This window comes from Dysidea avara, chromosome 4, assembly GCF_963678975.1.
Source record: "Dysidea avara chromosome 4, odDysAvar1.4, whole genome shotgun sequence".
Lineage (NCBI taxonomy): Eukaryota > Metazoa > Porifera > Demospongiae > Dictyoceratida > Dysideidae > Dysidea > Dysidea avara.
Genome location: NC_089275.1, coordinates 22,157,107 through 22,174,098, shown reverse-complemented (window position 1 = coordinate 22,174,098; position 16,992 = coordinate 22,157,107). Strand labels below are relative to the sequence as shown.

The 16,992-nt window shown below is 37.4% G+C and overlaps 1 protein-coding gene across 1 annotated transcript; it reads right to left on the bottom strand.

Moving 5' to 3' along the window:
- LOC136254002 (E3 ubiquitin-protein ligase TRIM71-like) lies at nt 1–8,280 on the bottom strand. Its single transcript, XM_066046643.1, has 2 exons — nt 6,801–8,280; nt 1–968 (listed from the first exon to the last, which is right to left on the bottom strand). Exons 1-2 carry the CDS (start codon nt 8,201–8,203, stop codon nt 131–133), a joined length of 2,241 nt encoding a protein of 746 aa, XP_065902715.1. The 5' UTR covers nt 8,204–8,280; the 3' UTR covers nt 1–130.
- Between the last annotated feature and the right edge of the window lie 8,712 nt (nt 8,281–16,992).

Genomic DNA, 16,992 nt, shown 5'->3' with positions numbered 1-16,992 from the left:
TGTATAAATTCTGAAAAAGTTGTCATGTAATAAAACATTAACATTAAAATAGGCACAAAGTAGCAAATAAATAAAGGAACAGCATTTATGTGTGTATTTGTATACAAAAAGTACTAAACTGTGTTGTATGTCAAACGTGAATAACTTGAAGACGCCGATTGCTCCCCTCTGAAATCAAGATAGTACCAACACTGTTGATTGCTATGCCATGGATATGATTAAATTGTCCCTTTTCATTTCCTTGCATTCCAAATGTAGTAATCTCTTTCTGCGCAGGGTCGAACACAATAAAACAATTATCGGAATGATCATTGGTTAATATATATTCACCAGGAGTAAGACAAATGGCATATGGTTTGTGCCGGTCTATTTTTGTAATAAACTTTCCAGCTTCACTGAACATAACTATTCCTCCACTACCACTCTGGTCAGTCACATACACTTGGTCACTGGTGTCCAGGGCTATACAACGTGGATACTGAAGCTGTCCTGGACTAGATCCTTTAGAGCCAAATTTGAATAAAAAGTCATCATTTACATCAAAAACTTGAACTCTGCAGTTACCATGATCCACTACGTACAATAAATAGTTACTATTAAAAGCTAACCCTTGAGGGTTATAAAATTTACCATCTTCACTGCCACAGGAACCAAACTCTGATAGGTATTCACCTATTAGAGAAAACTTCTTCACCACCATATCACTATACTCACTGACTGCTATGACATCTTTACCTACAGCTACACTTTCAGGATTGTTCAGTCGATCTTGACCAAATATTTTGATGAGATTCAGATCCTTGTCCAAAACTATGATGTCTCGATTGTCACTGTCTACAATGACAAATTCATCATTATTTGTTATGGCAACATCACGAGGATGCTGAAACTGCTTTCCCCCATATTGAGTAATCAGTTGGCAATTGCTTGATTCAAGTTTAGTGTAGTCTCTCAACCTCGTTTCCACACTAAGGTAGTTTAAAATGATGCATACCATGCAATAACTATGTACTATGTAACAAATCCATAGCTGTATACAGGAGCAACATATAAGTATGTAACAGAATCTACAAAAACTGGCACAATGGCACATTTTTTGAATTTTTTATTATTGAATAGTTATCTACATAGCCAAATCAAGCAAAGTTTCAGCCTCGTATGCCAATAACTTTTGGAGTTGCAGCCCTACAAAGCAACAACAGAAAGATTGATTTGTACAGGAAGAGTAGGAAAAATAAATTATAGAATACAGAAGTTTATAAAAATGGTTGTAACTTACGAACGCAATGATATACAAAGCACCTCCGTGTTTGCCATGAATAGGGAATTCACTGCTGGGTAAGTTTTTCTTCGTATCACCTTAATTGCTTTCTTCACCACATACAGAGACAAAATCAATGGAGAAAGATTGGTCATGTATGATCACTTCAATGCAACATAAATTAAAACAAATGTCCATAACTACTTGTATCTGTTAGTCTACTGCAAGTCTGCAACAAAAGAAAAATTTTCAAATTCTTCTTGAGTAGGGGAATAAGATGATATACATGTTTTTACTGTTAGATCCTTTCTTTTAAGGATTTTTATACGCAAGTATTTTACCTAAATGTTGTTATCAACAGTTTATACTGTAAATTTAGGCTTTTGCCATTGTGCCAGGTTTTGCAGATCCCTTCCCATTATCACATCATATGCAACCACATTTTTAAAATGTACCCTTTTCCATTAAGTACAATAGTGTAATTGATGTGGTAGCATTACATACACTACATGGCTAGGTGGGAATATCCTTACATTGACATGTTTGTTTAATGCAAAGTGTGGATTTCTCACATAGCTATGTAGTGTAATGCTACCATCATTCATATCACCATAATCCAAAATATTGCATATAAGTTAGGGTAAATTGTGACTGGATTTTGGAAAAACGTTCCAAATTGTACATTGGAAGTTTCGAGATTAACAGTTTTAAGTCAGCATAACTTTCCAAGGATAACAAGCATGCATATGAAATTTACAATAAAGATGCATTGATCAGACCACTTCCAGTACTTGTAGCTGCTTGTACAGTTTCCTGCCAAATAAGATAGAAAACCTGAGCAGTTGGACAAGCGAAGTAGTATCACGAGTACTGACAAAGGGTGGGGAGTGGCAAGGTGGGCAAGAGATAGACTTTAAAATGGAGGCAGACCATGATTGAAGTCCAGGCATGAGATTACAGGGTTGTGCTGGCTTCTTAGTGGCTGATATGCAGCAAAATCGTCAGAAAAATATTTGGCCAACAATATCAGGCCATCCACCAGCAAACCACTGATTCTTACCAAGCCAGGCCCTTCACAAAGCCAGAAACCACCATTCGAGCTAGCCACACCACCCAGAAAAGACATCTGTTAAAACCAGCCTTGAGTAGTTTAAGTAATGCTGAGGGTCAAAACTATTAGTATGATAGCGTAGCTATGCAATGGTGGTGTTAGCTTGATTTTACCTGATGTGTGATTTGGATTGGTTTTGTAAAATCTGGTCACAATTCATGATTGTAACAGATGTGACCTAATTTTAGAAAATCGTCGATCTATGCACAATAGTACTTTTGTAATAAAATGCATCTAAAAACAATGGGTAAAAAAACGAAAGCTCCAGAAAAAATTTACACAAGTTTTTATTACCTTGCTGGTCAGTGAATTGACACTCCAGTGGATAAATCCTGGGCATCATCATGTTCCCCAATTCATAGGGAGTTCAAAAATCCTTCATACACAGGTGGGTTTCTAAGTTACAGATGTTTGTTTACATTGCAGTGACGAAAGGATTTGTGACGATCTTACTTCGCCTTCCTTCCGGATTACAGAAGAATACCTTTGGCAAAAGCTATACCTTGGTGGATTCACAAATTCATGGCGAATACAATAAGCAAAGATTCAACTCCATATGCCATTGTATCAGTAAGTTATGATGGTTCCTGTAAGTGCCTGTAGATTATTTTCTCAATGGAAACAGATATATGGATGATGGCTACTTTGGCATTGAACAAATGTTATGACATGCAATGTAGGGATTTCCCACTAGGCTATGTTGTAATACCATCATTACTATCTCTTGTTTTACTAGATTTTATCGCTTGGATCCCTACTTCATTTTAAATGATACATTTGTTGATTCAAAAAATAATTGCCAAAACTTTATTTTTGGTCTACCAGCCTGCCCGCCTGCCTGACCACAGTAACAAGGCTAGAGGCCAAACAAAGTACAGCACGGCTGCCACAATAGCAAACTCACTTGTGGGCCTTTTCTGGTTCTGACAAGTGTCTGTTTTCTACACTTTGTCTTTCTTTTTATCTTCTAGTACATGGTTGTCTTCTTCACGCAAGGAAACCATACCATGGCATTAATTTGACTTTCCTTAGGGGAATGGATGCCACAAAGCTATTTGAAGTACTTAAGTTAGGGAGTAGAAGCCTGTTGCAATCATGTACAGTAAAAACAAACTATAGTGAAGGTCACCACTAAACATAGTGAAGGTCACCATTAATGTCTGCTACAATACTCATTATTTTTATATGATGTTCACTACTAATTGCGACCGTCTCAGCAAAAACCCTACTTGTTCGCACAAGAATGCGTATTGAGAAAATAGAAATTTAAAAATATTTCGTAAAATTATGCATGCTACTATAAAAAAAACTACGCAAGTTTTTATCGGGCCAGTACTCGAAGAAGGAAGACTCAAATTGATTAAAACTATATACCATCCTATTCGCCTGTTCATGGAGAGTTTGAAAATCTTTGTTTCATTTCTCTAGCTCCAACTGTGTGCATGTCATGTGCGTTTGTTTACGATGCAGTAAACGTAAACAATATTGTCATCGTTTCTTCTACCAAACCGCCTTCATATCCATATGTGCAAGTATCTACAGGGCTAACACTATAGATGTGCTGATCCATGGTGAACGTTTTAAGCCAAATTGCAACATTGTAGACTAATCCAAATGGAAGTTATGGCTGCGAATGTAAACGCCTGTAGTTTATTTTCAGTATACAGTAGTTGCTGTACAAATCGATTACCTTGCTCTTCCTACTGTCTAGCGCTATAATTCCAAAACTACACACCACAGAAGGCTGACACTTTGGTGGTCCATTCTGTGGACACTGCTGATATTGCTGAGTGAATAAAAAATTTTTTTTTAATTGTGCGAACAAGTCGGGTTTTGCTGAGAAGGTCACAATTTTGTAGTGACCATCACTACCATGTAGTGAGGGTCACTACAAATTAAAGTAGTGATCATCACTACCACGTAGTGAGGGTCACTACAAATTAAAGTAGAGAGTGTCACTACACAAAAATAGTGAGTATTGTGGCAGAAATTAGTAGTGAAATTCATACTAATTTTTTTACAGTGCAACTACAGTTTTGCTGTAGAAAAAAACAAGAACCATGTGTAGCTCACTGCAGATAAGCAGGAAGATCAAGATACTCTAATAAAGCAGTCATAGCCACATGTGTATAATTATCATAACTATGCTATAACAAACAAAGTTAACAAACTTGAGCATTTAATTTAAAATGAAGCAGGGTTTCAGTGATAAAAAGTAATGAAACAAGAAATATGAATGATGGTATCTATTACAACATAGCTATATAATTAATATGTGGATTGGACAGAACAGGTGGTGGTAACATGCCATTTCCCACAAGCTATGTTGTAATTGTTACCATTATTCATATTTCTTGTTTCACTGCTTTGTGAAGTAGAATTCAAGGAAAACGGTAATGAGACAGCAACAGAAAGCAGGAATGGGAACGACCCACAGAAAATGCCTGATAAAGGCCATCATGTAATACACAGGTTGGATAGGTTTTTTACAGCAAAATGTTTCTTTGCAACATTGTTAGGATCCTTTGGCTAAAATGATCGAAACACTCTAATAGAGCAGACACTTGCATTAAAATACTTTAATAGGGCAGTCAAGAATATTTTGTTAAACTATCCCACCAGGGACCCACACTGATGGCCTGTGAATTGATGGACTATAGCTGTCATAGATTAGGTACATAGAGAGCTAAGTCATCAATACTGAAAGTTAGCTATACTCCTTTGAAACCATAAACATTATTTTAAACTATTAAACATTAATGAAAACGAAAATTGAGATTCACAAAGTATTCTAGTTAAATGACTGCCTATTATAGGCTTCGAAAACTGTACCTACTACTTCCAGACAAGAAGTAATTTGATGGGAGTATGGATGCAGCACTGGTATGCTTGTCAAACTGAAGTGGCTCCAAGAGGAATTAGTCTCCTCATTGGAGCCATGTACATACACATATTGTAGCTACCACATACCCATCATGTGCTTTTTCCTGAGGTTGCAGGGGCACTGGCACTGTCAGTTAAATAGAATCCTTTGTAAACCTATTTATGCTATAATGGTTTAAATTTTATGGTTTCAAGGGAGGAGCTAACTTTCCATGTTAATAACTTAGCTAGTCTATACTGACCCACGCGCGGAGCGAGATGATCTGGTGACAGCCACATTACACACCTGTGCCAGCCTTATGAAAAACTGGTACGTCCAATCAAATCACTCTAAGATCAATTAACGACATTCTATGATGTGACTTCTTCTATAGCCAGCCTCGAATTAATTCGTGCATGCCATACAATTGAAATATTTTGACAGGGAACAGCATATAGCAGCCTCCTCTCTGGTGAGTTTGTTATACCAAATGAACGTCCAGCATAAATGTAGGAGTTTGTTGCCATTCAAGTGTCACCATAGTTCTGTAACCGAAAATTGTTAGTGTTTTCACGTGCAAATTTTGAAATTAATTGCATTCTATTTGCACAAGTGCCTAATGCAACTGTCACCAGACCCTTGTGCTCCGCGTGTGGATCAGCTATGCCAGACTGGCTAGTCTATATACCTAATCTATGACAGCTATAGTCCTTCAATTCACAGGCCATCAATGTGGGTCCCTGGTGGGATAGTTATTGAAATATCCTTGACCGCTCTATTAGTGTTCAAGCAGGTGATTGCTCTATTAGAGTATTTTAATGCAGGTTCGATTGTTTTAGCAAAAGGATCCAAACAATGCTACAAAGAAACATTGTGCTGAATATTGCATAATGACTTCTATCAGACATTTTCCATGGGTCGTTCCTGTTCCTGAATTCTACTTAATTGCTAGAACCCTACTTCAGTGCTTTTAAAAATATTATTACACTATAGTTCAATGTTTACATACATAAGGCCATGTCATCTGTTTTCTGGGCCCAACTGACCCACCTTTTCATGATTGTAAAATTATAATAAATTTTTGCATTAGTCAAAAAAAAGTCAAACTAAAATGCCAGCTTTATAATTACAGACGATACCTGTGTAGTGTATTTAACTCCTGATTTATGTTTATATATATTACTTATATACTGATATACCAACCCAATATCTTCTGTCCGTCAAACAACTAATCAAGTCGAATAGGCCAACTACAGTTCTAGCAATTACAAGTGTGCCGGTGACACCAATAAGACAGTTAATTACAAAGCTATGGTACCATTCAAATGCAATGTCGTCTCACGAAAATGCAAATGATTCAAAAACTAGCCAATTAAAGGGTGTAGCACTCATTTCGCTCACTAGTATTTATCCCTGACAAAATGAGATGAATACTTGCGAGTAAAATGGGTGCTACACCCTTTAGTTAGTGAGATTTTAATCGCTCCCACTCTTGCAAGATTACGTTGCATTTGAGCAGTAACATATGTAAGTTTCTAATTATTGTATCTACTGTATGAACCTACTTGAGTGGGCTTCCAGGAATCTGATATCCTCCCACAAACACAAAAACAGCATGACTTTCGCCACCTTTGCAAACATAGGAACCTTCACAGGCGCTGGCATTAACAGCTCTGACAGAAGCTACATCAGTTGATGCGTCAGCATACTGGACTATTATCTGTACATCTATTTCTTCAGCATTATTAATGTCCTTACCAGAGGTGTCTTTCAACAAAACTCTTACAGAAGTTTTCTTGTTAATAGGTACTATATTCTTTATATGATTGATAACACATTTTCCTGGGTCACAAAATAATCCTAAAGAGGAAAATCGACTTATCAGGTTGTTTATTCTGAGTGTAATTGGGAATTGCTCCTGGTTTATTGGATTTAGTTCTGCCTTGCATTTAACTTCTTTCAGTGTATCTCTTCGTTGCAGCATTGATTTCTTCATGGACAATACATCTTTGCTAACACCTCGTTGTAGTTTGTCACCGATGAAACTCCAGCAGCTCTTCAATTGGCTTAATAAGGAACACAGTTCAACTTCCTGTAATGCTAAGCCTTTATCCTTCCCATCCGCATCTTGTGCGATGTGTTGTTGTAACTGTCTTTTTCGTTCATCTAGGGCAGCATGGAGAGCTTCGAATGTGCCATCTAATTTGTGCAAGTTATCTTTCTTCCTGTTCTCTACAACTTGCCTTTTGCTCTTCACACCATTGACAGCTCCTTCTACTTCATCTATTAGTTGCTGGATATCAGGAAGAGTTTCCTTCAGTATCTCCTTTTCACTGTCTACAACATCAGAGATCACATCATAGTCATGGTCCTTGTGTTTCTTGATGCAGGACCCACAGATTAATACATTTTTGCACCTGCAATATAACTCCAGTGGTTCTGTAGGATGGGTGGGGCACATCTCATCCTTCTCAGTTAAAACTGGTGGGATTTGGTTACCATTTTTTCTCATGTCTTCCAGAGAAGAAATGCTGTGGTTCTTCGTTGCTTTTACCTTTCGGTGAGCCTTCTCGCAAAATTTACACAAGAAAATTGCGCACTCACTGCAAGATGACGCTGCTGAGTCTTCCTCACAACTTTGACAATTGGGCGTGTCACTTCTCGCCCTCTCCTGTAGCCGGATGATTTCTAACATTCGGATAGCCGAAAAATGTGATGGCAGTTCTTCTATAGCTCGTGGACTGGATAACGTAATTTTTCCTCCGCAACATTGTAATGGACATTCTAGTTCTTGCTTTGATGCCTCCAAGTATGACGGCACTCTGCCCAGCCATTCCTTAAGGCAGCCGGTGCAAAAGGAATGAAGACATGGAAGTATCTTGGGATTGTTCAGAAGATCTTGACAAATTGAACAAGTAAGCTCCTGTTTAACCATTTCCCAATTTGTCTCGTAGCTTGTCGCCATCATTAAGCGGTATGTCAAGCATTAGCGCGGGCCCGGTTGGACACGAGACACAATTAACCGGACATTCACCGCAGCTAGACTAGTCGCGCATAATGCTAGCAGACCTACCAAGTCACACGCCTAATGCGCATTTTAATCAAATCTCCAGCATACTTACCTAAATCTCCAGCATTTCACTGCCTGGAAAAGTCAAACCCACAATCGAATCCTGTAACTGATGAACGGACACGTAATAGATTTGCTAGTGTAAACAACCTATACTACTGCTTATGAAAATAACTGGTATGTTGTCCACTAGGCATACTTTTTCCATAAAAGGCATGAAGTTGCTAGGCACGTGATTATGCACTTGTCAATTTCATGCCCCACCCCCGGGGGAGGTGGGGGAATACAGGGGGTTTGACAAATCGTGGTGTCAAATTCCCCACTACTGGGGCAAAATCGGCTGTCAAATCCCCACTATGTCCCCACCCCCATAGTAAGGGGATTTGACAACACCTCAAGGATGACTAAGCGCATATTTCATGCATGCGACTAGTAATAAACCTGCCCTGTAACTAGTAAAATTATAGCAAGTGCCGCGATTTTATTGTTTAGAAATGCAACTACCGAAAATCGGTCAGTGAATTGGACAACTGTCAATTGCCCCAGGGGTGGGGACAAGAAGCAATGTCAAATCCCCACCTGGGGTGGGGCATGAAATTGACAAGTGCATTACAGATGCAGCGCGGTTGGGACATTGGAAACAGTGGAAATTGAAAACTGAAACAGAAAAACTAAATTGTTCAAAACTTCATATTAACTGGTACCTCTTAACAAAGACCACCTCTATAATAAGACCGCCTCTAAAAATAAGACCACCTCATTATAGTAGTTATGTCAAGTAGGTCCGGCTAAGGTGTATTCATAATGTAATAAAGTATCAATCAATCAGACAAGACAGTACTTAAAAGTTTAAATGACAGCTACAGGGTTGTACAAAAGGATATACTACCTTACCGTGCTAAGACCTAAAGTCCATGGTCATGTCACAAATGAATATGGAGCAATTGCATGTATAATTTACTCCTCTGATACTGGATTTGATAATGGATTTCTCATGAATTGTGCATGATTTAGTAGTTGCATAGTTACAAAATCAACATTAATGATCTTGGACTTTGTGTCTTGATAATTGTTAGGTACTCGTAATAAGCATCTTCAAAGATTTAAAAACCTGAGGTGACATCAGTAATTACTGAGGCACAGGTAATTATTGACATCACCTCAGGTTTTTAAATCCTCGAAGACACCTATCACAAGTGTCTAACTATTACTAAGACACAAAGTCCAAGATTATTAATTTAACTATGCAACTCTTAAATCATGCACAATTCATGAGAAATCCATTATCAAATCCAGTATCAGCAGAGTAAATTATGCATGCAATTACCCCTTTTTCATTGTGACATGACCATGGACTTTAGGTCTTGGCATGGTAAGATAGTATATCCTTATGTACAACCCTGCAGCTGTCATTTTAACTTTTAAGTACTGTCTGATTGATTGATACTTTATTACATTATGAGTACACCTAATGGCCTTTTTGTTGGACCTACAACTACTATAATGAGGCGGTCTTATTATACGGGTGGTCTTATTGCAGAGGTGGTCTTTGTTAAGAGGTACCTGCTAATATGAAGTTTTGACCAATTTTTGTTTTTCAGTTTCAGTTTTCAATTTCCACTGTTTCCAATGTCCCAGCGCAGTTTATAGAACTTTGTCCTCTTACGGTACAAGGGCAATACTCCTGTAGAACCATTTGTGACCGGGATCAAAATCGAATCAAACGATCATGATCAAGAGGTTATTTCACACTGAATCAAACGATCAAGACTTCCTAAAAAAGGGTGATCAAGCACCTTGGACAAGACCTTAGAAAGCCAACTTGTAGGCAAACCGAGAATTTACAAGGCTTCTATGCTAGATTGTCAGGGGATCAAGGTACCTTTTAAATGAAATCAAGGTGCATTTTCGTCAATCAAAAATCTTGATCCCGGTGGCAAATAGTTCTACAGGACTACTGGTAGCAGTGTTTATTCTAGGGATGTTAGGGTGGGGAACTTTCCCCCCTAAAATCTCAAACTCACCCCCTAAAATTGTGAGTAACTGCTACACCTATACTTAGGTCCAGCTTGTTTTTAAAATGGCACACAAAACTTTAAAATGCTCTCAGATTCAATCTCAAGAGTGATTAATATGTAAAATTTTCTCAGGTTAAAATTGCATGTGCTAGCTACCTTACAATGCTTTCAGGTTCAATATTAATGTTTAAAAGTCTCCTAGGGTACATGCACAATGAGAGTTCAAGTTTCCCCAGTTTCTTAAAATGTTCTGTAATTTTGTAAAATATTTAAAATGGCAAGCACAGCCAGCAAATATACTGCCAGATTAAATCTCAAAGCCTGATTTTAAAAAATCCATAACCATAAAAATACCCTAACATTCAATTTGAAATAGCCTATAAGGTTCTTGTAAGACAACCACCCATGCAGTTGGTATTATACATGCAATGATAGTCAATACAACATCTTAGTGATCTCACACAAATTGTTTATTCACCAGATTCAACAAACGCAGTGCACTACTAATAGAATAATTGTGTACATGAGGTGCACATGGTTGTCCTAGATATTACATCACTATGTGAGCTACCAACCATAGGATTTGGCTTCACCCAATCTGCACAAAAATCAAAACCAACACTCATGACACAGCCTTAAACGACTAACCAGTTTCACAACTATTTCAACTGTTTTAAATTATAGTGAACTTGGACAACTATAATTATGTAGACTTTCAGGCACCTGGTCACCCCCAAAATTCCTGATCCCTCCCCCCCCCCAAAGTATAAATCCTAGAATAAACATTGACTGGTAGGGACTACCCCTTGCAGTAGAACGACGTGTGATGATCCTGAGGTTTGCGGAATGTTTGCAACAAAACCGTAAAGCGCCAACCGGAAAACATGATCCATCAACTTTGAAATGCGTCACCACAACTTTGATAGGTCACATTTCTGGTGACTTACTGAGATTCTGCAATCTGAATGTACCTTATCCACAATCATGTCAAAGCACAAAATGGCGGCCGATAGTGTGCATGGACACTTTATGTGTGCTGAGTATTTGACTGACTGCTCTATTAGAGTATCTCAAATTTGTTTTTTCTTGTTTTTGGAGACATGCCCCCCTGGAACTGCCATTGATCATGTACTAGCTACTTCAAAAGTATAGCTAGTTAATTACTACACTCCCGCTTGGATTGGATCTAGATCTCTTTCCTAGGTCATTTATATGATCACCTTAAAATCCACCATACACACACACAATACAAACACACGCACACACACAACACAAGTACATATCCTTCAGGGGTCTAAATGTACATAGCAGAAACATGTGTAAATTTTTTGAAAGCTAGTTCCTACTTTTTGGTGATAGATTATTTGCTTTTAAAGACTATGAGTAGGACATGTAATCTGACTGCATCTGAAGAAAAACATGCATGCATATCAACCTGGGATTACTTGCATGATTTTGGCTATATGATACTATTACAGTTCAAGAAAGTTGAATTAACGTATATACCATATACACACATGTATGGATTGTTCTTGCAAAAACAGGCTTACGTAACTACACAATCTGTCAGTATAGCATGCATGCATAAACTGTAGATATTCTTTACTCAATCAAACTTACAGAATCTGTACATTTTGAAATTCAAGTGATCATTGCCAACACGATTAACAAGTAACGCATACACCCTTGGCAGGCAAAGACTGTGATTGCATATACAGTGCATGTGCACATGCAATACGTATGTGGTATAACTGTTCTATAGCTATCTATACATCATATAAAATGGTTCACTACACTTGAGTTAAAATAGCTACTGTGTCCTAGTAGTAAACAGGTAGAGAATTAATTACATCATTATACTCATTGTTTATGCCTTAATTGGTTCTCATGTTTATGCTAATAGATTAAAACTGTGCTTTCTAAATGGACTTTTGGAGTTGTGAGTAGGTAAATACATTGTTTGCCTGTACAATAACGTCACCTTGTAATGAATAGAATAGTCACACCAAATACTATATTACTTGGTTAAACACAAGTAATCAGTGTGATTTTGTTGTGATTTTAGTAATAAACACCACAGCATTTATTACAAAAATTCAATGCAGCAACTAGTCAAACTCGACCACTACTTGATGATTGAAAACAATGTTTAAGCCCCCCCTTATTGTCAAACTCAATTGTGGCACTATGCTACTATTTAAGGTAATAAGGTGCAGTGAATGTGTTTAACCAAGTAAGTATGGCAACTACCTGACTACTTTATTAGATATACTGATTGTTCTATTAGAGTATAATTATGTCAAAGTTTTGTGGAGGATGTTTTTCACAAGCAAATATTTATAACATTACATTTGGCCTGTTGTGACAGCCTTAAGCTTAGTGCTTCAGGCACCTAAAAATTAATTATGCCATCATAATCGTCAGGTGCCTAACAAAATGTATTTGATTTTAAAACAGTGATTCCAGCATAAAATTGAGTATGGATAATTAGTGGAGGTAATACATGTTTGATGTACAGTAGCCAAGCTCTTCACACTACTCTCTTTCATGTTGACTGAACACCTAGTTATAAAAGTAATTAAATAAGTTTCTCAACACCTACACATGGCTCTGATTCCTACTGTTATCAGTGCGGCCTATTTTTAAGTACATGCCGATAGCTTTACTCAGAGTTAATAGATCTCCTTTCTTACATTATACTAGCATTGATACCTGCCCCATGCGCAGGACCATCTCCCTCACCATCCCCACATTAAGCAATTTATACAGAAGCCAAGCATTAAACATCAGCGTGCACCATTCATGTAGCTAGCATACATGGTGATATCACTTTAAAGAACATGAGGTTACTTCATGCCATCCTGCAAGTCTACTACAAAATGATCTGAGCATGCATACAGGCTATACAATAGAGCTAAGACAGCTGTAGTATTGTGCTTATAGCTAATTATATGTTTACCACACATGCAGGTGTAAACTATGTGGAATAGTAGTACCAGGAAAATATTATTTATGCTTTGATAGTACGTACCCATACTCACATTCTACATGCTGGATTGCAGCAATGAATTTGTAGCTAGCTATACATATTGTACCTGCATACATGCCATACAGTGCAGTACTTGCCCTATTGTGTACATATACATGTTACTCACTTAGTTAATTAGTTACAAAAGTTAATTCTTTGGTATTTATAAATTTTTATTTATTTATTTATTACTGTGTAGGACTCCATCAAGGAGTATAACACAGAGATACAAAACAAAATCAAAGTAAATTCAGATGATTTAACAAAATGTCCTTAAAACAGTTTATAGATGGCTGATTGACCACATCTTCTGGCAAAGTGTTCCATAATTTAATAGTGGATGGTAAAAAGGAAAATAAGTACAAGTTGATTCTTGTTTGTGGGATTCTGAAACGTTGTGAATGACCTCTGGTAACTGATGACATTGATGTTAGTGAGATAGATGGAACTTCCATTTGACAATTGATTATCTTATAAAACATAACTAGTTTGCAAAATGTACGTCGTGATTCTAGAGAGGGCCAATTAAGTGATGTGAGCATGTTAGTAACACTACTTCTCCAGGAGTAATTGTTCATTGTATACCTTGCAGCACTACGTTGAATCTTTTCTATGGCACAAATATCAGATTGAAGGTGAGGAGCCCATATAGGTGAAGCATATTTTAGTATGGGTCTGACAAGGGACTTATAGCAATGAGATCTTACAGATCATCACATGTCCCATATTTAATGCAGTACCATGCACTATCCTGTTATTGAAGCAGCTAAAGTGCACAGTGAAGCAATTGCAAATTGAAATATTCCAGCACACATCCTGAAACCCAAGTCTCATGGTGAAACTGAGAGATCTGAACATTACTGAACAATTGCATATTAATAAGTAATATGTTTTTGCAATCCAACATAACTCACAATGACCAATCCTATAAACTTGTTTTTTGTCTATTGTATGCATACATATCTATAATACAGACTCCAGGGATAGGCAACTACATACATGTTTCATACCACTGAGCATCTGCACCTTAGTGTTGAAAGTCAACCATATGGAACTAGTTAGAAACACTAAGCAAACTGAGAATCAAAAGATTGTGAGTGAGCCTTGGAAAACCTTCAGCCTTGAGCTTTTGGAAAACCTTGTGAGTGTTTGACTGCATAATGCATGTCTTGAATCCAATATCAAGGCCAACATATTATATCATTTTTCCCACTCTTCCAAGCCTCTTCATGCAGCACCGATTCAAAGAGTGTAGTCACTCACTCATTATAATTAATGAATGTCAACCCATGCTATACCCACCAATTTGAATCAATGTTGTGTGAATTGTATTATGCAAGTGATAATGCTCCTGCTCTTATTATACGTCTGGGATTTCCACTAACTTTTCTTAGCATCTCAAGCTCAAAAAATTTTAGCAATTTTCTACACACCTTTAGTGCAGCTCTCAGTTTCCCAGAAAATTTAAATTTAAATCCCACATGACCAGTGTGTGTATTTAAGCCCTATGTGTATGACCAGTACTTGACGGAGTCTAACTGCAGAGAAGATTGGGTAAGGTTGCTTTAGCTTCTCCTGGTGTTATAGGTGTATATGTGCATCTAGTACAGGAGGGACTGTCCGCAGTTTATTCTTATATCCATTGATCAATCAGAAAAGTTTACACCCGCAATAATTATCTACATAATTATACCCAGAAGGCTTAAATTAAGCTATAAATTAATTACATATGAGACAACAACTAGAAAGGCATGATTGCGCAGCTTGATAGATTTATGTTGACTATACAGTAGATTTAGCTCAGTTTCAGCAATGTTAGTTCAATTATCCTATAGCCATCTCTTGAGACTCATCGTGAGATACCCAGGCTGCTAATTCTACACAAGGCACTGTATCATCAACTTGCAATCTCCATCCCATCATATTCACCAACAGTGAGAACATATCACCCATTACACTTCATCACACTGCTTTCATCCACAAGGTGGAACAACAACAGACCTCTCAACCTGGAAGCAGACCTGATCGTGAGAAAGCCAACCACTCATCCCTCATGCAGCTGTGAAGCCTACCATGGGGCTCATGCACACACACATTTGTTTTCACAAAAAAAACAAAAAAACAATGTTGAAAGGCACAACTAGCTAGCTACATGGGTGCAATACTGCTGTTTACCACAGCATATAATATCTCTATGCTATATATAGTGTAGCCTACACTATGATAAGAAACTTTCTATCCTTGCACCACGTGATATCAGTCTCAACTTCTGTAATGCACTTGTTGAAATTACTTCTCACTTCAAGGCTTGAGTACATATAATATCATTATACATGTAGGTATGCAGCTGTGGATTCAGTGCTCAGCACATCATCTTGATTTGATCCTCTGCACAATGCACCTCACAACAAATTAAGTAATAAATGTTTGTAATAACATGGGGCATTTGGGACAAATGCCCCCCCTCTGAAGAATACCTAGCTAGCTATAGCTATTACTTTGATAATGCCAATATCAGTTTATTACTCAAGAAATGAATACTGTTTAGCTTAAAAGGCAGGAATATTACTTCTTTTTACTACACACATAACCTGAAATTAAACTCAAACTGTCATGACCCAGCACTTTCATGGTATTAAGCGCCTCTAGAAATAATTATCGTTTGACGGGTGTTTTAGTTTTTGTAGCACCTTTAAACACTTTACAAGATTCTGCAATGGCCTAAATGGCACAATTCAACAGGGAAATACTGCTGAGAGGTGATTATTTGCACCTATGTGTATATCAACTACAACAGCCTGAGATTGTAGCTAGTGGTTGATTCCTCTTCAATGGTGTGAATCTGAACTTGTTTGTGCCCCTCCCCTTGCCAGCTCCTGGATCCGCCCATGCATCACTGATAGCAATTCACGTTAAATCCTCATAATTCTTATGTGTTGAGTATTTTCCCAAGATGTAATAATGCCCGGCTGTGTTCAAAACTGTCAAAAATACGGAAAACCGCTAAAAATTCCAGAACAATACAGAGCCACCCCACTGCTCTAATTGATTTATCACATGATAGCTATACCTGGTACAAAGGATACTTTAGTGTGCCTTAACAAATTTTAGAAATTGTGAGATCAGCAAGCAGTCGTGATATCAAGGCTGAAATTGTATGTCTTACGACCAAATCTGAGAGGTATTCAGCAATAAAACAGCACTTGAAACATTAAAGTTAGCTTGTTTCTTCAGAATATCTGGTACCAAATTCCACCAATGGTGGTAAAAGAAATTCAGGGTAAAACTGAGATGGTACGTGATCAGGTGAGATTGACAAAGCATGGTTTAGTCCTCATGAAAACCAAACTAAATTGATGGATTAAGCTGAAATTAATGAAGCATCAAACAAGTGGTACAAAATTTTACCAATTGTTCAATAGCCATTGTAGTAAAGTGGCTAGCTAAGCAACAATTTTTTTTTATAAAATTGTTCACTTCATGATAAATTAAAAGCATGGAAGTTGAGTAAGGTAGCTATAATAAATCATTTGAGATATGGTGCCACATCAAAATCAGCATGTTTGGAAACTTAAACTAAGTTATAGGCCTATTTCTAGCTGACCAAGAAACCATACAAGTACACAAGTCTTCATTTTACC

What these genes read in the sequence shown, in the direction of transcription:
- LOC136254002 (XM_066046643.1), bottom strand. Translation starts at nt 8,203, where the DNA reads ATGATGGCGACAAGCTACGAGACAAATTGGGAAATGGTTAAACAGGAG. An exon ending in ATTCCTGGAAGCCCACTCAA is followed by an intron (nt 969 to 6,800) that starts GTAGGTTCATAC and finishes AAACTACCTTAG; the next exon opens with TGTGGAAACGAGGTTGAGAG.